The 26,404-nt window shown below is 47.1% G+C and overlaps 2 protein-coding genes across 10 annotated transcripts in view; one reads left to right on the top strand and one right to left on the bottom strand.

The window, feature by feature from the left end:
• Positions 1-14,848, top strand: part of chd2 (chromodomain helicase DNA binding protein 2) — a 37,095-nt gene extending 22,247 nt beyond the window's left edge. For 4 of the 6 annotated variants that reach the window (XM_056598552.1, XM_056598551.1, XM_056598553.1 and 1 more), the window contains 35 exons: positions 124-185; positions 516-617; positions 966-1,142; positions 1,695-1,834; positions 2,125-2,350; positions 2,451-2,551; positions 2,661-2,702; positions 2,838-3,025; positions 3,108-3,232; positions 3,512-3,728; positions 3,835-3,924; positions 4,074-4,264; positions 4,386-4,574; positions 5,075-5,237; positions 5,389-5,541; positions 5,928-5,999; positions 6,124-6,273; positions 6,372-6,526; positions 6,634-6,730; positions 6,819-6,911; positions 7,096-7,269; positions 7,773-7,942; positions 8,097-8,138; positions 8,255-8,394; positions 8,673-8,811; positions 8,942-9,092; positions 9,186-9,308; positions 9,457-9,570; positions 9,679-9,819; positions 9,903-10,016; positions 10,200-10,378; positions 10,497-10,596; positions 10,757-10,940; positions 12,162-12,402; positions 12,732-14,847. In XM_056598552.1, coding sequence (XP_056454527.1) covers positions 124-185; positions 516-617; positions 966-1,142; positions 1,695-1,834; positions 2,125-2,350; positions 2,451-2,551; positions 2,661-2,702; positions 2,838-3,025; positions 3,108-3,232; positions 3,512-3,728; positions 3,835-3,924; positions 4,074-4,264; positions 4,386-4,574; positions 5,075-5,237; positions 5,389-5,541; positions 5,928-5,999; positions 6,124-6,273; positions 6,372-6,526; positions 6,634-6,730; positions 6,819-6,911; positions 7,096-7,269; positions 7,773-7,942; positions 8,097-8,138; positions 8,255-8,394; positions 8,673-8,811; positions 8,942-9,092; positions 9,186-9,308; positions 9,457-9,570; positions 9,679-9,819; positions 9,903-10,016; positions 10,200-10,378; positions 10,497-10,596; positions 10,757-10,940; positions 12,162-12,402; positions 12,732-13,041 — 5,055 coding nt within the window. In that variant the 3' untranslated portion in view covers positions 13,042-14,847. Of the gene's footprint in view, positions 1-123; positions 186-515; positions 618-965; positions 1,143-1,694; positions 1,835-2,124; positions 2,351-2,450; positions 2,552-2,660; positions 2,703-2,837; positions 3,026-3,107; positions 3,233-3,511; positions 3,729-3,834; positions 3,925-4,073; positions 4,265-4,385; positions 4,575-5,074; positions 5,238-5,388; positions 5,542-5,927; positions 6,000-6,123; positions 6,274-6,371; positions 6,527-6,633; positions 6,731-6,818; positions 6,912-7,095; positions 7,270-7,772; positions 7,943-8,096; positions 8,139-8,254; positions 8,395-8,672; positions 8,812-8,941; positions 9,093-9,185; positions 9,309-9,456; positions 9,571-9,678; positions 9,820-9,902; positions 10,017-10,199; positions 10,379-10,496; positions 10,597-10,756; positions 10,941-12,161; positions 12,403-12,731 lie in introns of all 6 variants that reach the window. The other 2 variants (XM_056598555.1, XM_056598556.1) reach the window with 2 other exon arrangements.
• Positions 14,849-16,187: 1,339 nt separating this feature from the next.
• Positions 16,188-26,404, bottom strand: part of rgma (repulsive guidance molecule BMP co-receptor a) — a 10,733-nt gene continuing 516 nt past the window's right edge. For 2 of the 4 annotated variants that reach the window (XM_056599122.1, XM_056599123.1), the window contains 3 exons: positions 24,003-24,118; positions 21,517-22,037; positions 16,189-19,524 (listed from right to left, as the gene is read on the bottom strand). In XM_056599122.1, the coding sequence (XP_056455097.1) occupies positions 18,817-19,524; positions 21,517-22,037; positions 24,003-24,118 (1,345 nt within the window). In that variant the 3' untranslated portion in view covers positions 16,189-18,816. Of the gene's footprint in view, positions 19,525-21,516; positions 22,038-24,002; positions 24,119-24,254 lie in introns of all 4 variants that reach the window. The other 2 variants (XM_056599126.1, XM_056599124.1) reach the window with 2 other exon arrangements.

Below are 26,404 nucleotides of genomic sequence, written 5' to 3'. Positions count from 1 at the left end.
ATGTCTGGTCCACGCCTCTTCTCCAATTGTTATTTTATGCCACCTGGTGGATATTGTGTGAAAGTGCTGTTATCTCCTCAAATTGACAAAAAGTGCTGTGTGTGCATTGTGATCTTATTTCAGGGGAGCAGTGATTCTGAAAATGAAAGCCCTAAGAGAAGAGAAACCCGGTCTAAGAAAAGAGAGTAAGTACAGACAGCTTTTTCACTTTTTTTAGTCTCTTAAATAAAAAGTGTTTCTACTATGCATTTGTTTTTATTTGTCATGTTTTTTGTCAAGTGTAAATGTTATGGCCTTTTTGACCATCTTCATTTGTTAATGGGTATCTGTTTGCTTGGGTTGGGTTTTATATTTGAAGCCTTAGCTAGCAATAGCTTCACGCACAAATGTAGCGGTCGGGTTCAATTAACAATACAATTGGTCTGAATTGCAAAAGAAAATCAAATCAATTTTATGAGAATTCTAAATTGGCAAAGGGCGAATTTCGAGGGTGATCTTGTATTTCTTTTTGAAAGAAATACCTGGGATGATGACTCAAATGAGGACGAGGAGGATTCCAGCAGTGCAGACAGTGATCAGGAAGAGACAGTTAGATCCAGAAGACTTCCTGCTAGAAGGTAAGAGTGGAGCATAGCCTGACCCCCAGACAGCTACCCACTGGTCCACCCAATCTCATTCCTGTTCATTTCTTTATTGTTTTACTGATTTCTTTCATTTGTGATGTATATTCTCTCATTTTTTTTCTATTATTATGATCTGTTACACAACCAGTTCTAATGCTCAACAGCCCTGAGAAATATGTTGAATGGTGTTAACATCACAGGCTAAATTTAATTTCAAGAAACTGCGCAACTCTTTATGACTTTTATCACTGTGTTTTCCGTTATGATGAGATGATAGGGTGGGACAGTTGAGCTTTCTGTGATCATTTCCAATGGCCTCTATCGTCTCTGATCTGTTTACAGACCGCAGACTAAATCAACAGCCAAAAAGCAATCCCAAAAGGGAAGGAAGTCCAGGAAGGCGGAGTCGTCAGGGGAAGACGATGACGATGATGACGATGATGACGACGATGATGAGGACGATGACGACGATACCCCAAAGAGGCAAACCCGGGGAAGAGCCGCAACAAAAGTCAAAAGGTATTTTCCCTAGCATTCAAGACAATCGTTGCCTTATTTGCTTCCAAACAACATAAAACCTGTTGGTTTACCCTATACAGATACACATTGATTTCAGCAATTTTCTCTGAACGCTCTTTGAAGATTTAAAGCATTCCCTCTGATCCTCCCCACTCTGAACACCTCATACATGTGTCTTCACGTGCAGATCGTGTTGCATGTTTTGGATGAACATTATCATTTCAATGCAACCGCCCGCCTCATTAGGAATCATTAAAGTCACAATGTGTAACTATTCAACTAGCTCGTATCTTGCATATCTGTTGTTAATTGAAATCGATAGTGATTTCAATTTGATTTCTTATTGATATCATCAATAACATCACACTGATTTATTCTATGCATAAAAAATGCTGGCCCGCCCTTATCTCTCTTGGTTTAAAGAATTGCACGACGAACCAAATACCCCTCCCCATCACGCCATCCATCCAGCCGGAATTCTGATAGTGGGCAGGGCTCAATCGTACGCTCGGCTCCTTCTCCATTAAGCCAAGGTCTCGTTTGTGTGGGCAGTTACAAGGAGGACCAGCATGACCTGGAAACGGACTCAGACGACCTGATTGAGATGGCAGGTGACGTAGCGGAGGAGCAGCAGGACGACGACAGCGAGACCATCGAGAGGGTGATGGACACGCGCACGGCCAAAAAAGGAGGTCAGGCTCCTTCTGTTGAATGTCTTTAAAATGAAGGAGATATTTTTTGTTGACCGTTGTGGAAATTCATCTTCATTCAAATATATATATACAAATTTGAGGTTTTGTTTAAATGTTGTCGAAATCTATGTAAAAGTTTTTCAAATGTTTCTTATCATCAACCGTGTCCTTATATATCCCCGTGAGGGAACATCTCAACAAATTGTGTCTAAATTCAATAGAAGCAATTTTTTAAGGTGTTAATTTCTCATAGTGCACCTCAAGCTAATTATTTTATTGTATGTATGCAGCCACGGGAGCGTCCACTACGATGTACTCTGTGGAGGAAAACGGGGACCCAAGTGCGGGCTTTGATCCGGAGAAGGACGAAAGGGAGACGCACTATTTGATCAAGTGGAAGGGCTGGTCCTACATCCACAACACCTGGGAGAGCATGGACTCTCTGACCCTGCAGAAGGTCAAGGGACTCAAGAAGCTCGATAACTTCATAAGGAAGAACGATGAGCTCAACTCTTGGTGAGAAGAAAAAAGAAGAAGAAAATGATCCATGTTTTTTTGGTCAAAGCGATATAATTGATATTTTGGTCAAATGTTATAAACGGATTGTCCTCTGTAGGTTGAATAGGGCATCTCCAGAGGATATTGAGTACCACAATTGCCAGCAGGAGCTCTCTTGTGACCTGAGCAAGCAGTTCCAAATAGTAGAGCGGGTCATTGGTAAGACATGCTAACATTATGGTATTTTTGAGTTATCCAATTTTTATTATTAATTTACCTTTCTTGTGACTGATCGGATCTTAATCTAATTCCTTAATCTCATTGACAGCCACAAGGACCGGGAAGAACCAAGGAGCCGCAGACGTCCCCTGTAAGTACCCCCGCTGCCATTTACTGTCCGTGGCGGCCGTTCACCGTGTTTCTCCATTTCATGATCACAGTCCGTCAAGGCACTGGGTCATCAGTAGTTGATGTCGGAACTAAAACTCTTCTGGGTCCTCAACAGCACCCAGCCCCAAGTCAGTCCCCTCCTCCAACGAGCCGGAGTACCTGTGCAAGTGGATGGGCCTGCCCTACGTGGAGAGCAGCTGGGAGGATGGGGCCCTCATCAAAAACAAGTTCCCCAAATGTGTAGAAGGCTTCGACAGCCGGAACTGCAGCAAAACCGTTCCCTCCAAAGACTGCAAAGTAAGCGTGAGTCCCGCGAGCTAAAGGAATTGAAATTTGCAAAAGGTGTGGTAAAATGTTATGAATCCATTTGTTACTGTAATTGCAGGTGTTGAAACAACGGCCAAGGTTTGTTGCCCTGAAGACTCAACCCACTTATATCGGGAGTGAAACCCTGGAGCTGAGAGACTACCAGCTGGATGGACTCAATTGGCTGGCCCACTCGTGGTGCAGGTACACAAAGGATCTTCTGTATAAAATTATGCATTTTTTTATGTTTTTGTTTCTAGACGACACAATCAGATTAGAAAGCAGGCGGGGGTACCCATCTATATAAACTCTGAAAAATAAAGTCAGTTTTGGCTAGCGTTCAGGGTATTTGACAGCCAACCCTTTCTCAAAACCCAAATGTCTGCATCTACCGCTCTCAAACAGTGCCTCACCCCCCTACCGTCTCCCCATACCTGTCTGGAACAATGCCAAACCCCAACGGTCTCTCCCTTCCCTCTGCAGGTGCAACAGTGTTATCCTGGCTGACGAGATGGGTCTGGGGAAGACCATCCAGACCATCTCCTTCCTGTCCTACCTCCACCACCACCACCAGCTCTACGGGCCCTTCCTGCTGGTCGTGCCCCTGTCCACGCTCACCTCCTGGCAGAGGGAGTTCGAGACCTGGGCGCCCGACATGAACGTGGTGGTGTACATCGGAGACGTGATGAGCAGGAAGACGGTGAGCTTAAGTCACGTGCCCCGCGCTGCTACTGACCCGTTGTCGTTGAGTCCCCTCTCTGGGGAACGGTCTGCTGATCAGTGTTCTAACCTTTTGTTTTGCATAGATCCGGGACTATGAGTGGGTGAACCATCAGACCAAGAGGATTCGCTTCAATGCACTTTTAACCACGTATGAAATTCTTCTAAAAGACAAGGTATGCACCACATCCTATATGTATAAGTGTGTGTGGTTAAAAAAGATATAGACGCTTTGCATGCGGAATTGAGTGAGTGTGTGTGTTTTTATATATATATATATATATATATATAGTCTGTGATCAGTGGTATGACGCTCTGTCCTCAGGGCGTGCTGGGGAACATCAACTGGGCCTGTCTGGGGGTGGACGAGGCTCACCGGCTGAAGAACGACGACTCCCTGCTGTACAAAACCCTGATCGACTTCAGGTCCAACCACCGGCTCCTCATCACCGGGACGCCCTTGCAGAACTCCCTCAAGGAGCTTTGGTCGCTGCTGCACTTCCTAATGCCAGACAAGTATGAACGCTATCACCTTTAAAACACCCCCATCCACGCTCAACTGACAGCATGGTGAATATTTGCATGGAAGTTGCCGATGAGCCTAAACAAGCCACTGGTGTACCTCTGCCCACCTCAGATTCGACTTGTGGGAGACCTTTGAGGAGGAACACGGGCAGGGAACGGCTAACGGCTACCAGACCCTCCACAAAGTGCTGGAGCCCTTCCTGCTGAGGCGAGTCAAGAAGGATGTGGAAAAGTCCCTGCCGGCCAAGGTGGAGCAGATCCTGCGCGTGGACATGTCCGCATCGCAGAAACAATTCTACAAGTACGTTTTCGCTTCTTCACCTTCATTGGGATAGTCGTTTGGATTTTTGTTCTTTGACCATATTTGCCTCCATATACATTCCCGTCTAATTTCTGAAAACCAACCCAATAAAACAACATCTATGTGTCCGCCTGCTCACCACCATTATCGGTCTAGTGGTTGTCCAATAGCTCCTTGCCATTGGTGCCCAGATCTTCCAGTGTTGTCCAGAAAGCAATTTAAAACAAGTCAGAGGAATAAACACACACGTAACATGTACATTACCTTCTTCTATAACTTTGCTTGGATCGAGCATTCAGTATATCACAGGGACAACCAGATCCCCAGTGTGGCATCGTTTACGGTTTTCTGTACAACGTTTGAACTCTTTGAGTTGTTCTCTCAATGTTTGCACTTCATTTGAACTTTTTATGGTAGTTCCTCAGAATCCCCGGCAAACATATCACCACCGGCCACATCTTCACACACTAACACGAGTGACTTCCTGAACGTTTCTCCAGGTGGATTCTGACGAGGAACTACAAAGCCCTCTCCAAGAGCACGCGCGGAAGCTCCTCAGGCTTCCTCAACATCGTCATGGAGCTGAAGAAGTGCTGTAACCATGGCTTCCTTATCAAGCAGCCCGAGGAGGGAGACAGCGCCACGCAACAAGAGCACCTGCTGGTAAACACACTGTGTGCGTGTGCGTGTGCGTGCGTGCGTGCGTGCGTGCGTGCGTGCGTGCGTGCGTGCGTGCGTGCGAGATGTTGCCATGAAAGAGGAGAGCTCTGATTCCCATGTGGTTGTGAACTGGTCTGCTCTCTCTCCCCCACAGAGCGTGGTGAGGGGCAGTGGGAAGCTGGTGCTGCTGGACAAGCTGCTGACCCGACTGAAGGAGAGGGGCAACCGAGTGCTGATCTTCTCCCAGATGGTGCGGATGCTGGACATTCTGGCCGAGTACCTCGCCATGAAGCGCTACACCTTCCAGGTAACCTTTTGTACTATGTTTGACACTAAACGTCTCCTGGTTTCTTTTCTTGTTGTTTCGCATGGAGGCGGCATTGCAGAGAGTGCTCAGGGGGAGTTTGGGGTTGGGGTTGGGGTGGGGCTGGGGGGGGGGGGGGGGGGGGGGTCTGGCAGAGAGCTGGGGTTCTGACGCTAGCGGTGTCAGGTGGACGGGCTGAGGGGGATATTTATATCCACAAGCTATGTATGTGATGCTCGAGTGACCATTGAATGGCAGTGTTTATCGCTTGCTGTGAAGACTCTGCTTCGCTCTTAAAAGTAAGGTGGATGGAAAGTGTAGCTCTGTGATGCCAAGGTGTGAGATGGAGCCCAAGGACTCATAACTCGTTCTATTCTCCCCCTTGTCAGCGGCTGGACGGCTCCATTAAGGGAGAGATTCGGAAGCAGGCGCTCGACCACTTCAATGCTGAAGGTTCAGAGGTCAGTTCACTGAAGAGGAAAACAAAGCGACTTACAATACAGTACATTGGTCAGAAGAAAAGAGAAATGCTTGCAATAAAAACATTGCAAGCGAACAAGTCTAACAATCCTTTGCTGTGTGTAGGACTTCTGCTTCCTGCTGTCCACCAGAGCTGGCGGTCTGGGCATCAACCTAGCCTCGGCAGACACCGTGGTCATCTTCGACTCTGACTGGAATCCCCAGAATGATCTGCAGGCCCAAGCCAGGGCTCACCGGATTGGCCAAAAGAAGCAGGTAACCTGGGCCTCAGATCGGTTGTTTGTTTTCTCTTGTTGCATGTCGGGGAAAAAGAGACAACTTCTAAGCTTGTATCCTCACGGCCAACTCTGCAGGTGAACATCTACCGCCTGGTTACCAAGGGAACCGTGGAGGAGGACATCATCGAGAGAGCCAAGAAGAAGATGGTGTTGGACCATCTGGTGATTCAGAGGATGGACACCACGGGTCGCACGGTTCTGGACAACAACTCTGGACAAGGGAACTCAAAGTGAGACCAGGACTGCTTGTCATGGTCAAAGCCACGGGGCGGGTTTTGAACACTACAGGATACTCAAATCTCGATCAGCCATTACTTACCGCCTTCTCTGTACACAGCTCAAATCCATTCAATAAAGAAGAGCTGACCGCCATCCTCAAGTTTGGCGCAGAGGAGCTCTTCAAGGAGGCAGAGGGTGAAGAGTCTGAGCCTCAGGTACTGCATCAATGAGCTTCCAAAAAGGTTCCCTTCAAGTGGCGTGTAAAGTCCACATGCGGATCCACAATCTGTTGGCTCTTTACAGGAGATGGATATCGAAGAGATCCTGAGGCTGGCCGAGACCAGAGAGAGTGACCAGGGGTCGAGCGCCACTGATGAGCTCCTGTCTCAGTTCAAGGTACAAGCTACCGCCTTCAAGTGCTCATACTTAACTATACAACCCCCGTCTTCCTGAAATATGAAGCTGAAGTCATGTTGCCTTTTCCGTCTTCTCCACATTCGTGTTGCTTACACTGCCCTTCATCTCTTGTCCCCCCTCTCCCCACCGCTGACCTATTCCACGATGCGCTGAACGTTGGCAGGTGGCCAACTTCTCCAACATGGAGGAGAACGGCCCGGAGCTGCAGGACAAGAACATCCGAGACTGGGACGACATCATCCCCGAGGACCAGCGGCGCAAGCTGGAGGAGGAGGAGCGGCGGCGGGAGATGGACGACATCTTCCTGCTGCCTCGGAGCAGGAGCTCCACCAAGAGGGTGAGGAGGGGGCCGCCGTCTGAGGACCTGTGGCCTGGATTTCAGTGCTTCGCAATGGCAGAGACACTTAGGGAGGGAGGGAGCAAGAGGAGAGGGGGACGTCTGTCCCCCTTGCTCCATCCCTCCCTACGTTTCCATTGAGAGCCAAGATGGATTCTCTGATCCAAACATGGCAGAGATTCACTGATTAGTCAGAATTAAAACGAGAGCGGTCTAGAATCAAAATTGCCATACCTAGACAGGCGCAGTCGACTCGACACATACTGTGTCCTCACTGCGCATCTACTCCTAAAGAGCTGACTGGCTAACGGCTGTGCCATTTCTTCCAAATGACAAATATGGGCTCCTTAATGTAACCTACAGCCCCTTTTGGTTTGACCGAGAGAGTAAGAAGGGTGGGGGGTGAGACGGGCAACGAGGGAATGTATCACACTACCTTAAATATTTGACGAGGGATTCCGGGACAAACTGCTGCTGACTGACGTGGTGCTGGTGGATTGTAGGCGAAGGCCAACGACAGCGACAGCGACGCCGGCTCCAAGCTCAAGCACCGCTCGTCGGGCTCGGACAGCGAGACGGACGACAGCGACGACGACAGGAAGCCCAAGAGACGAGGCCGTCCACGGGCCCGCAAGAACAACGTAGAGGGCTTCACCGACGCAGAGATCCGCCGGTAGGTGAACCCCGCACACAAAGCACCTGGTACCTCCCCATTACTTACTTTACACTATATTTCAGAACTTTAAACTTTAAAAAAAAAATATATATATATCTTGTCAATGACCAGAAGATGACGTTTGTGATTTTGTCCGTTGGTGTTTCCATAGGTTCATTAAGGCCTATAAGAAATTTGGATGTCCACTTGAAAGGTACGTCAATCTAAAGTGGTTTGAAAAGATCATATCCTCAGTCGAGAGCGACCTGGTTTGGTTCACATTGTGTGGGTGTTTGACGAGGTCCCCCTCCTCCCCGGTCCCCTCCCCAGGCTGGAGGCCATCGCCAGAGACTCTGAGCTGGTGGACAAGTCGATCGCCGACCTGAAGAGGCTGGCGGAGCTCATCCACTCCAGCTGCGTGGCCGCGGTCCAGGAGCACGAGGAGCACCTGAAGGAGAACCCCTCAGAAGGTGAGCCCGCACCACGCCGAGGCCTTCACTGGGTCGCGCAACAATATGAAGCCAAGTTCAGGCTCGGTGTCCTTGGGTGGGCCGTCCAACGCGACTGGCACGAACACCCGTCACAGTAATGCAGCACCATGTCGGCTGATTAAGGCCTGGCTCGTCATTGATGTATTTCTGGTTGTTTTATTTCCGGTGCAGCTCTGCGTCTCAGTCCTCACTCTCCGTGTCTTAGAGGCTTAAAAGTCCATTTAAACATAAAAACCCTTCTTCCCGTCTCCCTCTAGCAAAAGGTCCGGGAAAGCGGCGAGGGATTAACATCAAGATCTCCGGAGTCCAGGTCAACGCCAAGTCCATCATCCAGCACGAGGAAGAGTTTGAGCCGCTTCACAAGGCCGTCCCCTCGAACCCGGCAGAGAGAAATAAGTACGCCTGCTGCGCTGTCGCCGGTTCACGTCTAAGAGAGCCTGCAGATTAAACCGATAAAGATCAGCATGTAGAACCCGTTTGTGAGATTGCGGTTCGCCAAGCAAACCCCATCTTGTTTTATCTCCAGGTTCCAGCTGACCTGCAGGGTAAAGATAGCCCACTTTGACGTGGACTGGGAGATCGCGGAGGATGTTCAGCTCCTACTGGGCATCTACGAACATGGCTTCGGGAACTGGGATCTGATCAAGACCGACCCGGACCTCAAACTGGCTGATAAGGTACATGTCGACAGTGCTGCTTGTTAGGGAGGTGAAATGGGGCTTATGGCATTGCAAACTGATTTACCTTAATTCCCTGTTGTCGTGGTCCAGATTCTCCCTGATGACCCGAGCAAGAAGCCCCAGGGCAAGCAGCTGCAGACCAGAGCCGACTATCTCATGAAGCTGCTCAAGAAGGAACTAGACAGCAATGACACGTCCAAAACAGGGGAAGAGGTGTGTGCCCCTCAAACCCCTTTTTCCTTTCCATCTCTGCATTTGATTCATTATGGCTTGAGTGTCTTAATGACCCAAATATACCACGGTCTGCCGGTTGGTCCAAATCGATTCCCCCCCCTCAGTGAATCTGTGTCTTCCTCCGCAGGCCAAAGCGAAGAAACGGAAACCGCGGGTGAAGAAGGAAAAGGTGAAGGAGGATCAGAACGAAGGCTCATCGCCACGCCTGTCGGACAATCCCTCAGAGGAAGGCGAGGTCAAGGTGCGTGGTGCCGTTCAGTGCCGCGTCAACTCGTGTCCCCCAGCTCGTGATGCTAGTATCGTGCATTATCTGTGCGTGGTTAACGTATAGACCTCCATCTCTTAACAGGACGACGGAACGGAGAACTCCCCCGCCAAAAAGCGCCAGAAGAAGAAGGACAATAAGGAGAACAAGGAGAAGCAGGGCACCCCTAAGAAGGAGAAGGACGGCGACAAGGAGAAGAAGGCAGCCAAAACCAAGAAAGAGAAGGTACTTCACCACTCATCCTACCGCTTGTTACACACCTGTGTATCCAGACACAGTTTTATGCTAATCCTTCCTGTTCATTTCAGGCGAAAGCCGCCAAGGGAAGGAAGAGTCAAGGGCCAGTGCACATCACGGCGGGCTCCGACCCCGTCCCCATCGGGGACGAGGACGACGAGCTGGACCAGGACACCTTCAGCGTCGTGAGTGAACAGCGTATTCCCTCAATGCCCACTCCACAAGACCCCTGCCTTGTGGATCCAGAATAAAATGCCCATCTCTGTCATAATGAAGCCACATTAGCCCAATACATGAACAAAAATGCAGACATTTCACCTCTATGTTATACCCCAGCATCATGGTTCCTGGTGTGTTTGTGTGTGTAGTGTAAGGAGCGCATGAGGCCTGTGAAGAAGGCCCTCAAACAGCTGGACAAGCCGGACGAGGGCCTGTCGGACCAGGACCAGCTGCAGCACACGCGCACCTGCCTGCTGAAGATCGGGGACCGCATCACCGAGTGCCTTAAAGCCTACACTGACCCGGAGCACGCCAAGACGTGGCGCCGGTGAGCCCCTCCCCCCCCCTCCCCCCCCCCCTCCATCCAGGGTGGACCTGTGTTGTCCCCGGATCTTGTAAATGATCTTTCGTGTTTTCTTTTGTGGTTTATGTTTTTCCGGGGGCAGAAATCTTTGGATATTCGTATCCAAGTTCACAGAGTTCGGCGCTAGGAAGCTTCACAAGCTTTACAAAATGGCACTGAAGAAGCGGTCGCACGAAGAGGAGGTGAGGACATACAATTCAATAAAAAATATATATATATATTGATGACTCCCCTAGCCCTAGAGACATTGAATATGAGTGAGCGGTGTCGTGTGCAACACGCTTGGCATTGTGGGTGTTCCTGGGGTTCCCCGCTGACCGCGCCCCTTGCGCTGCCCTTCAGAAGGACCACAAGAAGAGGGAGGACTCGGGGCGGAGCAAGCCCCTCCGAGCTGAGACGTCCAGCGCCAGCCGGGACTCGGCGGGGATGCAGCAGTCCTCCAAGAACCACCCCGCCCAGTCGGGCCCCCACGCGCACCACAGGGAGCCCTACAACTCGGCCCCCAAGCGCCACTTTGGGAACGACGGTGGGTACATGGGTCCCCAGGGACATGGTAGACCAGTTGTGTCGGGTGTTTGATGGTAGGCTAAATTTCTTTCAAAAGTGTAATGTAGTAATTTAGTGCCATTTAGCTGACCGGAAATTGAATATAATATTCAGAATTATGCTTTTATTTGTGTATAATTGTTCAAGGGGAATTGTTGTGTTTTTACTACCTTAGAGTGAGCCTTTTACGTTAACATTGAGAGCTGTTCCTATTCATTGAGCCCACCCTGTTGCACCGCCATGTGTTGTAGGAAGGTGGGGGGCTTGTTATCACCATGGCTACGACCCATGTGTGATGATCTTTTCGTACCATCACTGTGTCAGGGCGTTATGATGATTTAAGGGATCTTATCTGAAATGTTCCCCTCACTCTGGCGCTAAACTATGTGTCCACGTCGGTCGTCAAAATCCACCGTTGGCCAGACTGCGCTACACACACACTTTCTAACACGCCATGGCGTTATGTTAGAAGTGTCCTAGAAGCTTAACCCTCTCTCGGACACGGACATGGACATGAACCGCTGCTAACACTTGGCTCCACACTTCCACTCAGCCGTGGCGTTATGCTATTAGTGTCTGATAAGCTTAATCCGCCCTTGGTCACGCCTGAAATAGCCTATGAAGACGTTTTAATCCAAGGAATGGGTCCAGCGGATGGCAGTTTGCAGATGAGGGGGATTACGATGGGTTAAGTGGGTGCGCACTCTTAATACTTCCATGTTTTGGAGTTTCCATACTCAAAGTAGGCTATCACTGTTTCGGAGAAAGTTGGTATCCAAAACAAAACTGGGGCGATAAAACTGCACACCTTCAGGTTATCAACGGCATTTTAGGCCCACGTACAGCAGTGCAAGTAAACATTGGATTAAAAGGAATGTCGATTTTTCCCGAATGGAAAATACCGGCACCTTACCCAATATAGGCCAGTACAGGCCACCGTAGTCGTTGGAAAGGTAGGTGGCAATCTGCTACACAACTCAACACAAGCACAAGCAGCGATCTTGAGGTAAAGTTAGTTTAATTAAATATTTAAATACTTTACGAAGCCAACTGCAGAGCCTGGGCAAACTCGCTGTGATGTTATGCGACTTCCCGTTCCCACCTTATTAATTAAAAAATGTCCCAAATAATTCACTGGAGTAGGACAACATAAAAGAATTGAAGATTCTTGTTATATTAAGTGGACCCTGTTTCGACCCAGATCGAGGAGAATGGCATCGGGACCGCAAGTACGGTTACGCAGGCAACAGCAACCAACCCTGGCAGGGAGACCGGCATCAACCGTACGACCGCTATAAAGATCACTATGGTGATCGCCGTCCCCATGGAGACTCGTACCGCAGCTCAGGAAGCTACCGCAACAACAGCTCGCCTCGGAAAAGATCCTACGACCAGTACGGCAACGACCGGGACCAGAGACCTCATCGACCCTATTACGAAAGGTAAGCTGCAGAGGAACCAGGGATCACCTAACCTAAGAGTCGCTTAACTCATATTTGTACTAATTTGTTGTGCAGGCAGATAGAAAGATGGAGCCGGTTTGAATTCCTCTTCACAAATTCCACCAGTCTTGCTTATTCAATTCATTTTTCGTGCCCCCAAATCACAGCGTTAACAGTAGCCGGTGCCACAAATGCCATAACAAGAAGTAAATAAATAACTTTTATAACTGTCAAACGCAGTTGGGTAACCACGTGCACCCAGCACCCATAGAACGGCTCTGTACTCACGGTGTCGCCCCCCCCCCCCCCCCCCACACACACACACACAGCAGGCACCCGGACAGCAAGAGGCGGCGTTCGGACGAGTTCCGGGCCCCCAACTACCACCAGAGCCGGGACGGCCCCCCTGGGCCCCCGCCGGCCCAGGACTTCAGGAGGTCGTCGGAGCGCCGCTCGCCCGGGCCCACGGGCCCCGAGCACTACCGGCCCTTCCACCCCGACAAGCCCCCCGGCCAACAGGACCCCCGCTCCCCGGGGGCCCAGAAGTCCCCGCAGGACTCCCGCTCCCCACCGGAGCGGCCCGCGGAGCCGCCGAAGGCCGGGGCCGACCCCGCCTGGAACAACAGGAAGCCGTCGTAGGACTCGGGCCCGGGGGGCTGTGAGGGGGGCAGGCTGCCAGTAGACCTCAAGGGCCCTAGCTCGGACCACCACAACCCCGGGGTATTAGCCGTGACCCCCCCCCCCCAGAACCCTGGGGGTCTTGGCCATGCACCGCTAGACCCTTCCGGCCAGACTCTGGGGAACCACCTTCCCAGACCAACCTGTGCTCAAGCGCCTAGTTGGCAGACAATCCACCTGCACCCACCTTTTTTTACCAGCACTACGAAACTATGACGCTCCTCCTCCACCGCCTCCCTAGAGCGATTGTGAATATTAACATTTAACTGTCTAAACGCAGAGTGATCAGTAGAATGTGATTATTTAAATTGAGATGACTTGTTCAGTCCAAGTGCAGACTGTGAAGCTCAAGGATGGTCCCGTGGACTTTTAGCCGAAGGACCCGTCTGACGACAGAGAGAAACTGATGTTGAATCCTCAAAGTGCCTCAGTGTTTCGGCCTGGTGAACTTTACATGCAGGGGGCCGGTCCTAACCAATCATCACATCTTATTCATCATGTGAGTTTTTTGTGTGCACCTTTCATTGTTTATCTCCACCATGATGCCAAATCAACGAACTGGGAGTCATTTCCTATCAGGGAATGTTTGCTCTATGGGATGGTGAAATTATCTTTTGATTTAGGAACGATATTTAAATGAAGTCAATGGCAAATTCTCTGATTATTGTTCAACATGAAGTTCAAAAGGTTTTAGCAAATTTATCAATTTGTCGTGTGTCAATAATAATAGTTTCTGTCATTCTATACCGCTAACTTAATCATTGCAAACCTCTTCTCTCACTTCAGCCACTTTCTTGCGGGTAGGCATAATGGCATCAATGCTTAATAGACAGTATTTCTCATAACTAGTGCAAATGTTTTAAACACTATGAGCCAAGTCAGAAGAAAGAAAACATCCATTATAAGTTGTATGAACTATGGTACATGCTATATTTAGACATTCATTATATCTTTCTATTTTGCGCCACCTCTTCAAGTATTTCAAAAGTTAAACTGCTATCACCGTTTTGCTCTCCTGTAAAGGGTGATTTGCCGTTCTTTGGTTCGAGGCGGTAGAGGGGTTCGAGGGGATTGCGTGAAGGATTACGTTTGAAGCTAACTTTAGTCAGGCTGTCCGTTTGTTGCAGTGCCAAAATCAAGAGACTGAATCTGCTCCAGTCCTCGCTTTCCTTGCTGTTTTTCCTTCGGCATGTCGTTTGTGTCGCCTTCTCTCTTTGTGCCTTATTTCTGTGTCATCGTGCTGTTTGTGTGGGGAAATGGACACTACTTGGGTATAAGCTGGACAGGAGGAAGTATTAAAGTAATATTTCAGGGACATCGCTCCACAGTATTGAATGGAATCTGGTGAAGGAGACACGTATAGATTAGCAATGGAAATCCCAAGAGCAAAATGATTTATTGTGAACTGTATTAGATTGAATCGCCAACACAACCTTCCTCCACCGTAAAGCTAGCTACAATACCTGTATTTCATGTCATGGCTAAATAATTTATATTTGTGACAAGACCACTCTCCATGGTAAATGTACTGTACATATGTTTATAGACATGTAATAAAACTTTGTTACATAATGCAATAGACTTTTAGTGATTTTTGTTAATCTATTTTCAACTGTAAAAAAAACTATAGATAATACATGATGCGCAGGGCCGGCTATAGGCATAGAGGGGGTCGCCAGGTTCCAGCCCTTCAAGCAGTCTTACCGCTGAACAACTCAGACACTAACCAAGTGTCTTACCATGATTACCATGTGGATTATCATTTTTTATATTGGAAGACTTTGAATTGGTCGTGGTTATTTATTACCGAAGTAAGTGGTATTTTTTCCCCATTTTTTACAGACGGCTTTGCCATGACAGCCAGTGCATCACATTCATAATTCTGCAAATGGCACAGGGTTTCATCTGTGGGCCATAGGCTCAATCCCCAATTTCAGACCTCATTTGGCAATTTAGAGATAAATACATTCACTAACATGACAATCTTCAAGGTTGCAAATTTAAATTCCCCCAACTTTATGCTATCAAATTGATCAATCTCTCTGGCTGATAACAGCTCTCCCAACCATATCCCCAGGCCAGCATGAATGACCTGGTCTGGAGTTATATTTGACATTTAATTAATGTGAAATTTTCAATAGGTAAAGAACATCGCACAATTATTATGCCAATATTAAAATAAATGTCCAACAGTAAGTACCCAATTTAACTACATAAATCTGATTTCCATTCAAACAAAATTGTTTCATACATATCTCACTATACCTATTTAGCTAAATGATACAGCCTATCTGTAGCCTATTCTTTTAATCGGCTGGTTTGTTGTAGTTTGCAGTCGGGGGATTTATGTGTTGCTCCCTCCCTAACGTACATCCCAGTTTTGGCACAGTTGAAGCAAGATTGGTCGATTTAGACTGAAGTAGATAATAAAAATGGTACAATTAGATTTAGAGCTAGTTTTTTCCACGCCAATAAAGCTCTTTGAATTGAACTAAATTAAGATAAAGGTTGGAGGGGCAATATGTAGTTGAATAAATTCAAAGAACAGTAGTATGGACTTGGTCAAACAGCCATACAATAAATTATATCTTATCTAATACATTATCTTTATACATTTTAAACCATGTATTACCTTTTCTCACTAAATGATTAATGCTACGTTCTACATACGTGTAGAAGTTTGCTAATATGCAGTGTGTGTGTGTGTATGTGTGTGTTTGTTACTAATGTGCAGTATGTGGGTGTGAGATTAAAGTCAGAATTCTGATTTTATTCTCAGAATTCTGACTTTAATCTCCGATTTCTGACTTTAAACTCAGAACTCAAAAATATCACATATTGCTCTTATTCTTAATCCTCCGTAGGTTCCACTTGCTCTCAAACAGTGTTTTTATCACACACACACACACACACACACACAAACTAACTGCTTATATATTTGTTTTCACAAACAAAAAATAAAGTCCCTCTTGAGCCCGCAGGGGCCACACATTGTGAAACAAACTACTAATATATGTCGGAGTGTATCACATATCACTTTATCTCTTACGCCCACTGTCTACCCCTCTGTCTCTACACCTCACTCTCTACCCCAATTTTGTTGCACTATGTTGGACGTCCATTGAGGCCCTGTCCCTGATAACATTACAATTACCTACCCCTGGGCGAGGGCGGTGCCAAATCCTTACCTCACCAGAATGGCCAGTGCAGGCCCTGGCAATACTACTTAATTTCTGAAAAAACAACCACATTTTAGATTGCTTTAGTAAAACAGCAGGGGGCAGTACAACTTCGTCTATGTGCAGTGGATCGTGACTTCAGCAAATCCTGAAAAAGAACATGCATCCACACGAGACAAATCTTTTAACAACACATTTTATTTAATTCAATAAATAATTTACATTATAAACAATAGCCATGAGCCACTACTTTAGTTTTACATCTAAACATTTTGATCTTTATGGCCTCTTTTGACTATTTTCTTTTGAATGTGTAACTTTTGCCATATACAGTCTGACAGACTATTCACAATGAAGTTCAAACAGAACAAGAGCTAAATGAAATGGTCAACTTAAAGTGCTTTTAACTCAAAAACATGAACACCTCAAAAGACATTCCACCTTTCCATTTTTAAATAAGTGGCCTGCATTAGGTGTAGCTTATGTTCAACCTTTTGCATGTAATTGCAGACGAGCGATTAAACGTCTATTTTGTTATACTATTTAAAGTGAATAGTTGCGTATTACTTATCTTACCACTTAATATTTGTTTTGTAGTGTTCATGTTTTTGCAAAATCCCTTTTGAAACAAAACGTTCACATTATACAAAATGTTCATTTAAAAAGACACGACTGTAGTGATAAATTCAACACAACCATTAGAACACTCAAACTCAAACTTGATAACAATTCGCAAAACGTATATACACTGTCACATTACACACATAGAACCATTTACAATAAACGCACAATACAAACTACATCTATGAACGCAAGATTCAACATTACAATCAACTGGTTTGTGTTTGTTTTTTTGTGGGTGTTCTTTTTTTGTCAAACCGCACTAATCCACACAGAGAAAGCAGTAGTCACACCTGCTGTGTACTTCAGTGTAAGAATGCATTACCATCAATCCAACTGTACTAGCGAAAACGAGGACCAAGAACCTTACAGTTGCTGCCTAAAGCCAACCGCCATCTGCCAGCATCAAGTCAGCCGAAGCTATTGTGCCGGATGTGCAACACAGTCACGGTCAGTAACAGCTTGTTGGTCTATCTCCGACCACCATTTCATCAGAAGACAACCAACAATTAGTATGTGATTGGAGGTTATTGCCAATGCTTATTGTAATGCAACAATCTGAGCCCCAGATGAATGCCAGTAGCCAAACATACATTTAAAATCATTGAAGAGTGGAATTATTTTCATCTATCAAATGGCTGGTTTGAAAATGAGCAAGAGCCAATGATTAATGTCTAAATGATGGTGGACGCTTATAAATACAGCTTAGATGGCCTCTGCTGCAGACAAATGGCAGTTTGAAAGAGATATGCAATGTAAATGATGATCCAATAGATAAACTTCTTGCGTCCATTGCACATTTATTTTCGGTGTTTTCTGTACATTACCCAAGTACATTCATTATTACCTATGAATTGAAAAAAGCCTCAAATGCGTAACGTCATAAAGGGCTTCAAGAGTTGACTGGGTGGACGTGGCCATGGAAGCTGTGTCCATCCCCTTCCACTTGGCATATTGAGACCTCTCTTTGAACACAGACCCGGATATCTTTCTCTCTGCGTGCAATTGAAAGATAGATGAAATATATCTCCTTAAGGAGGTTTGTTCATGTCCAAAATTAATACATAACCAACACGGCATACACACATTAAACAAAACATAGTTAACCGATATCGGCAAATATTAATCCTAGGTTTCTCACACACACACACGCGCACACACGCACAGACAAACACACACACACACACACACACACACACACACACACACACACACACACACACACACACACACACACACACACACACACACACACACACACACACACACACACACACACACACACACACACGCGAACACTCACACAAACGCACACTTTATGTACCATTAATCACTGAAGCAGACCACTGGAGACACTGCTCTGGCATCCTGTCGGCCCAGCGCTTACTACAAAAAGCTCTGGCTTTGGGGAGCTGGAAACTCATCAAACAGAGAGCTGCTCAAGGCCATAGGTTAACAAAAGGCCTTCTCAGGTCTTTGAGCCGAGCAATACGAGCCCCGAGAGCTTCCCTGGCCGGGCACCAATCAGGGGATAAGCGGAGAAGGATCAACAAACTCCTCTTTCTGCAGAAGATCATCTGGTCCGGCTTCCCATGAGCAGGCACCCCCCCTAGCGAAGAGGCCAGGTTTAATCTCGGCTGGATATCCAGAAAGCAGGGCTCCCCCTCACCCTCCACCACCTTTCAACAGATAGCAGTGCCGTAAACCAGCTTAAAAAGCGAGTGATGATGAGGAGCACGGAGCTGAGGGCGGCACCACAATAATCCAAGACAGAAAACATCTTATGAGGACGACATGTAACTCGGGGATGAGTGCTGAGGCTGGCTAGTCACCAGTCAAACAACCGGAGCTCACACCGCAGCTCATCTACAATACAGTGACGGTACTCCTTTGAACCCGCCGGCAGAGCCGACGCGGGCGGCGGGAGGGCGGGGGACTAGAGCTGGGCCGAGCAGCACTCCGTCCACAGATAGACGGTCAGACAGTGGACCAGGACGAGCTGCAGCCAATGCAACCCCGCCGGGGGGGCCGCGTTCCCCACAAAGGGGTCCTTCTCAAACAGGTGGTATCTCTTGCTGTTGGAGTGGAGCATCTTGACGTCCTCGAAGGCGTAGTAGGCCGCCATGGTGAAGTTGATGTCGCCCGAGGAGAGCAGGTCGAACAAGCAGGACTGGAAGTAGACGTCCTCCACCGGGAGGCGCTCTTTGCAGCGGGCCCGGGCCGCCTGGTAGGTGAAGCCGTGCGGCGCGGTGCCGCTGTGGACCCGGGCTTTGCCCTGGGTCTCGGTGGCGCGGGCCCTGAACGTCCTGAAGTCTATGAGCTGGTTGGCGGGACAGCCGTGCAGACAGAGGTACAGGTCCTGGTTGTCGCCCTCCTCCACAGAGTGCACCACCTCCTCCGGCATGCGCACGGCGAAAGTCAGGTAGCGGCCCACCTGCCGCACCACGATGGTGGTGCCGATGTAGCGCGCCTGGATCTCCACGTGCTGCCCCGGGACCCGCTCCACCACCCGCAGCGTGTTGGCGCCGTGGCGGTCGCCGCCGTTCTTGGAGCCGTCGGCGAAGGCGGCGGGCAGCTCGTCCGTCTCGGCCTTGTACATCTTCTGGTCCACGCACTCCTGGAAGTTCTTGAAGATGATGGTCAGCTACAGGGGAGGAGGGCGGAGGAAGCACAGGCATGGGTGGAAGTCAGGAGGATATAAAGGGCCCTGTGAAAAGGTCTAAAGTTGAGCTAGCTATTTACAATTGCGGCTGGGTTTTGACTCGTCTCCAGCACAAGATATGAATTATGTCATCTAGAGCAGAAAAAGCGATGAAACATAGCAGCAATAGATCCCCGCGCACCACCAGAGTCAAACCCTTGGACGGAAAGCAGCAAAGTCTGTCTTCCAGGAAAAACTTCCTCCTCATAAGGGCCTTTCACTATTCCTAGAAATGTCAACGGTTATCGTTTCTGGAGCCAAACGCCAAAGAACACACATTTGGAATACCATTGGTAATCAATGAATAGCAAAGAATAGACATATTCAAGAAAGAATGCAAACCTCTCTCATCGAGTGATCTAGATAAGACACCTGGAGGCTATAGTGGCTTCCCTTACACACGAGTTAGGGACCTCTTTGTACTGTTGCATTGAGAACATGTTTGCGCTAACTACCCCACCACCCCACTCAAGTGTCACGTTTCAGCCCTGGCTCAACATGGGGGAGGCCAAGGTAAACGCCCGCAAAAAACATGAATCTCAGCCATGTTAAATCAGGCCTCAGTTCGCAGACACAAAGACGATCCATTCATAGCGCTGAGAAACCTGCTTGTGAACCCCAGAACTCGGCTCCAGGGAGTGGCGCCTCGCCAGGTCAGGGGGAAAGTACTCTCTGGCTAATTAAAATGGACTGGTCACTGCCTCTATGTGCCTGGCTTTCTACCTGCACACCCATCCACTTGTGCCGCTGTCAGAGTGGCGATGCAGGACGGCTGCCCGCTGAGGAGGGCCCACAGAGCAGCAGAATGCCTTTTCTATTCAACCACCCAGCAGCGCCCGCTGCACAAGCCTCTTTATTCACCTGACAGACACCGCTGTCAGTGGGATGTTGGATAATATATATACACTAATCTAGATCAATTTCATAGAAACCAATGTGGTTTGGGAAAAGCCACAGTCTAAGTGATGGTTGGGGTACACGTCAAAGTTTTAGATTTACTGTGTAAGGAGTGGTAACAACTCTGATAGTACACACATTACAGAAGAAAGCCTTGTTTGCACAGGTGCCATTATATGCTGCCTTTTTCCTAAACAAAGACCGTGCAAAGTGGTCTCATTTAGTTCCAAGAATAACAAACCATAAATATCATTACTTGGATCAGGCACAATATTTTGAATGCCAAATAGGGCCTTCATTAAGACCTTGATTATAGTTAATTATAGCTTACTTTCTCCAACATGTGATTACGGACCAAGTCCTTTCATATAAAACTGAACTTGCAATGTTACAATATGGTCAAAACAACTAAACATTAGCAAAGCCTCCAAAACCATCTTATTACAATTTGTCCACCAGGTTACTGTGGACCACTGTGGACCGGTTGCACGCTCATTGTTTACTCCACATTCCTCTACGTCTTTATGGTCAGAGGTTTTACTGAAAGGCTATTTCCCACAAAGTCAATTGTAATGGACCATAAAATAAACTTCTTATACTTCATAAATAAATATCAATTGATGCACGTTCCTGCGTGGCTAGGAATGCCCTGAATGATTTGGAATTCGACCAAAACAAAAGCGCTCTCACACAACTAATGCATATCTGCTGTAACAGCACAACCATATCATTTACAAAGCCTTTCTTAAGATCAATGCTGTTTTCTGGTACAGCGCCTGTTTCTAGTATGGAACCAATCCAAACACGAACCCCTTTCAACTTCGCCAGGCTAATTCCTCCCTGTCTCACCATCCACACAACTGATCCACACAACATCTGAAAAAGTACAATGTTGGGCCAGCACGTTTAGCGGATGGTGACACAGCTCTGAAGCACGTATTCCTTCTGGGTCAACACTGAAACAGCCCGGGCTCTATGCAGCGTGGAGATCAGGACCCGGGGTCTAACAGAGCACGACGTGGGGGCCCCCCCTCCTACCTTGCTCGTGGCAGTGGCCAGGCTCCCGGGGACCACGGGCGAGTTGGTGACCTGCACCGACAGGAACTTGTTGTGGATGAGGGGCCAGGCGCCCTCCACCCGGCAGGTCTGGAACTCGTCGCCGAAGGTGCGCAGGTGGGGATCCCCGAAGAAGCCGCAGTGTGTGTAGTTGTGCTGCGGGGCGTGCCGGGGGACGCTGCGCTCGTAGTGGCACACCTCGGGCCCGTCGGAGCGCTCCTGGCTGTCCGGGGCCGGCGGCTTGGACGGCGGCGGCGGGGCGGACGTGTGGGCCCGGGGCGGCGCGGTGGGCCCCTCCTTGGAGCAGTTGTGCTGGCTCATGAGGTCCTCGATGCCGTGCTGCGCCGAGTGGTACGCCAGGTCGCCGCGGCAGGTGCGGGCGGTCCGCCGCACGCAGCCGTTGTACGCCCGCAGCGCCGTGCAGAACTCCTCCTCCCGGGCCGAGTTGGAGGTGGAGGCCCAGAAGTCCGAGTTACACCTGAGGATCTTGCACTGCAGGCTGGCTGTGGGGGCGGGCGGGGGGGGGGGGGGACAGGAACCGTTAGAGACTAGAACCAGAGCCCCGGTACAACCGGGCGAAGGAAGGAGAACGAGAAACCGATATTGTTACATGAAGGTACAAGAACGGACACAGAAACTGAAACATTTTTACCGTTCAGTTACAGAACCGTTCATTAGAGTTGTCTGAAAACATTGTTATTGTCGTCGAATTCCACATTTCAGTCCATTTCAAACCAAACTTCAATCCAGAGTGTTATTTGGTTTCATAAAATACATGCATAATACACCAAATGTGTATACACAGGTGTAGAACAAGCAAGATTTTTTGTGGGTGTTTTTTTCACTTAAAAAAACGTGTTAACATGGATGCATAGCTTTTGTGTGTGTGTGTGTGTGTGTGTGTGTGTGTGTGTGTGTGTGTGTGTGTGTGTGTGTGTGTGTGTGTGTGTGTGTGTGTGTGTGTGTGTGTGTGTGTGTGTGTGTGTGTGTGTGTGTGTGTGTGTGTGTGTGTGTGTGTGTGTGTGTGTGTGTGTGTGTGTGTCTTGCGATAGTAGTGAACACAAGATTAAAGAAAGACCTAAATGGAAAACAATGTTCAATGGTGTTACCGCTGTAGTGATTAAAGATACACTATGTAATGCTAGGGGTTCCTCAACCAAAACAATAACAAAAGAGGTAGCTGGATGACGTTGTCTAATAGCGTGATCATCTGAGTTTTGGTCTACACCACCATTGCCGCACCACAGTTATACTAAAAAAGAACTTTATGAGCATGTTGACCATAAATGGATAAGCTTATAATGGCTTAGCCACTCGCTGTAGTGGCACATCATGATAAGCTCGATGGATATTGAAGTATATAAAATCAATACATAAGGTCTCTGCTGGATTGTATAAATGTATATGAAATAAGTATGACAGAGATGTTTGAGTAAATTGAATAAGTGAATACGTATAATAAGCCCTATACCTTTGGACTAGGTGGGATTCAATGATACATAGGACTGGAATGAACCGGATCCAAGTGCTAGGAAGACTGCCACATGGAGGCAAACATTTTTTTAGAGAACAGAGAGAATGGTTCAGAAGAGAGCCATTTGCCCAGTGATTAGGACTAATGAACACATACATTTATGAGGTGCAGAGCATAATTTAACACTTAAAAGCAGATAGCCGGTAATTTAAACAGCAACTCAACAAGAACCAAAGCAATTGGTCCAACACCTTAGGCATTATAGGGCCCAGGGCCCAGATATGGTCATAAATACACTATCCAACACAACACAACACAAACCTAGTGTTCCCACACTACTGATAGGTGAAAGGAATTCAGTTGGACAGGATTGTGTACGTAACCATTATCAAAAGATTAGGTCTACCTAATGGCTTTTTAACAGGTAGTTCTTATCTCCTGGAATACCTTCCTGAAACTCCATAGCCTGCAGACGTTGCGATTGTCCAAGGTATGCCAGATTGCAAGCTTTTCTTCCACCTGATTAATAATGTTATGAAGGTGGAATTTAGGAAAAGGTCACTATAATACCCTTGTTTACAGAACGATTGTGTGAGAGGTCATCTTGTATTCAATCCGTCAGCCACAAAACTAACGTTATAGGCACATTTATATTTAGGGTACTGTCCAAGAACATCAGTTGATTTTTTAATCCATATAGCACATCGTTATTTTAAAATAACGTTAGACTAAATATACCAGGCCTTCTGAGGCTTATTAGTAGAATAGTTAAAGCTATTAATGTCTACATTATCTGGTTAAACAAGAGAGTTGTGTCTGATATACAACTTGCTAAATGCGGACTTCTATACAATCTAGACTTATTACAGTGGTATTTGCTCATTAAAATTCAGATAAATATCCTCATAGCGAGACATGGGCACAAACTCACAACCGCAACACACACTCCGTTTCAAGTGAGAGTACTCGAATCTCGACCTCCACTCTGACTCACCGACGGGGAACAGGGAGAGGATCGTGATGAGGATGTTGCACACTTCAAGCGCCGACAGCCTTGCTCTCTTCCCCATAACCATCCATCCAGCTCGGGGTCGGACTTCACTCCTCTCCCTGGTGAGACAGAGACGAATGAAGAACACACAAAGTTAAAGCGAGGTTGTTAACTTAGCTTCTTCTGGCGAAAAATCGCACCAGTCCAGTGGTTGGTTTGGTATGCACCGCTTTACGCAGGGCATGTCCTCAGTACCTTTAATTAAATATCGCGATGTTTGCCCACTTTAAAAGTCGTTTTGTGTCCTTCAATCGAATTCGAGTCCTTTGAACAACGACGACCAACCGGGAATCGATGGTCCTTCAGAAGGTGATGTGTGTGTAGCCCAGTGCCCCTCAGCGGCCGGGAACCAATCACAGAGCGTCGTTCTAGACTTAAAACCCCCTTCTCAGTTTCAAATTACATCTCGACGTGCAGGCTTTTCTTCGACCCAGCGAGGACTAGTCGGGAGCCACACAACAAGGTGTTTACCCTCAGTGCCAGATGTAAGCAGCATCCCATGTCACGCTGTAATAACCGTGCAATTTGCGGTGCAAATCCCTGATAATAGACCAGAGACTTTCTCCTCACGCGTCATTAAACCGCAGCAGCATACACGCTTTACAAAATAGGGCTGTGTATAACTTTCATCATAATCATCATCATGATAATAATAACAATAATAATAATAATAGTAATAATGATAATAAATCACAACTGAGCGCCCGTTCAGATATCTTGACATAGCCAAAGTAGTCCGAGGTAGTCAATAATCATCCATCCACATAGTTAAATCAGCTAATCACATAGGCCTACTGTAGATAAAGACCTAAATAATGTAATAATAATGTAGAATTATTGATTATTGTTTCAGATTTAACTCATATGTTTTCCACATAGATCCCTACGTAGACATTCCCGACACCATGTCAGTCAACACTTGCTATAGGTTGGTTGGTTAGGTCCATAGTAAGCTTAATGCTTTCATTTGTATTCAAATAGGCCTATTAAAACATTGAAGGTATGGGGAAGCAGAGTTAAGGTCCATTCATCTTGGAAGTTATGGATTATTCTAAAGAGAGACCAGAACGATGCGGGGAAGCCAGCGTTATTTAAGAGCTATAGCCTAAATAATGTATAAACGAAGACAAATCAAACATTTCCTCATAAAATTATTCCATCGAATGCATGGGGTCCGTTGCCCTTAGCGAGCGTGTGGTAGAATTAGTGGGGGCAGAGCTTCAGGCCTGGTCTATAGGAGTGACTGGAAACAGGCCAAGTGGCCAGCCTGTGTCACCTGTTGCGCCCGTCATGTGTCAGGTCGGCCACATGTATTCAAATGAACATTGACATGCTTCAATTCTGAGTTAAGGGACCTTATATTTTAATAAACTCCCACAGACTGAGACTCCAAAACAGCCCTCCAAAATATTGCAGCCTATTTTATAAAGTCGAATAAAAATGTTGTTTGAAAACAACACCCAGCTTTAAATGATGGCCCAATATGGGAAAGTGTTGCGGTTTTCCTGATTTCCTAATCGATAATTCATCAAGAGCTTCAGTTATCGATGCTGGCAACGAGGATAATAAAGATGCAACACATATTATAAATATTACATGCAGATGTATTTTAACTCGGCCTTTTATAGACACGTCTTGACACATGCAAGAAAGGCATATGACTTTCCAGGTCTATAGCTTCTATCGTGTAGCCTATCCAAACATGACAAACTCGGATTTATTATGGGACCCTCGCATATTATCCTCATTTCCAACAGATGGCGCCTGATATAAACCTCCTACAAACTCAGCCGTGAGCGCACAGCACATGGCATTAAGCAGCCCGAACACCCGGGATTTAGATTTGATATCAGTCTACTAAAGCTGTCATGTGTGCACTATATGGGGACAAGTGTGTGTATACCTAATGGAGGCTGGTATGCGAGCAGTCTCCATGGTGGATCAGCCTGACAGACCCGCTGGAGGTTCAGTCTCTCACTGCATAAACTCTCATTTCAAACTAAAATAGGCCAAACGTTTACGCACACGCGTCTTTTTTCCCATATGCATTCCAAATACCAACTTAAATAACTTATAGGCCTACGTAAATGACACGTTACCAAACAGCCTTTTAATGTTTCACTTTGAAGCACAGCCATGGCTCCTCTCAAGGAGAACCACATATACCAGATCACATCAGGGGCATGGATCGATCCAAGAAGATTTGGGTTATTATTGATATCAAGCATTTAATTCTGATGGCATACATGAGATGTAGTCCATTTCAAAAGGTGCAATTGTAAAAATCAAATTGTCGCAAAGAAAGCATATGTGTGGTTTTTAAAACCACCAAAGCATTGTCTATT

This window comes from Gadus chalcogrammus, chromosome 9, assembly GCF_026213295.1.
Source record: "Gadus chalcogrammus isolate NIFS_2021 chromosome 9, NIFS_Gcha_1.0, whole genome shotgun sequence".
Lineage (NCBI taxonomy): Eukaryota > Metazoa > Chordata > Actinopteri > Gadiformes > Gadidae > Gadus > Gadus chalcogrammus.
This window is presented reverse-complemented; position numbering and strand designations above follow the sequence as displayed.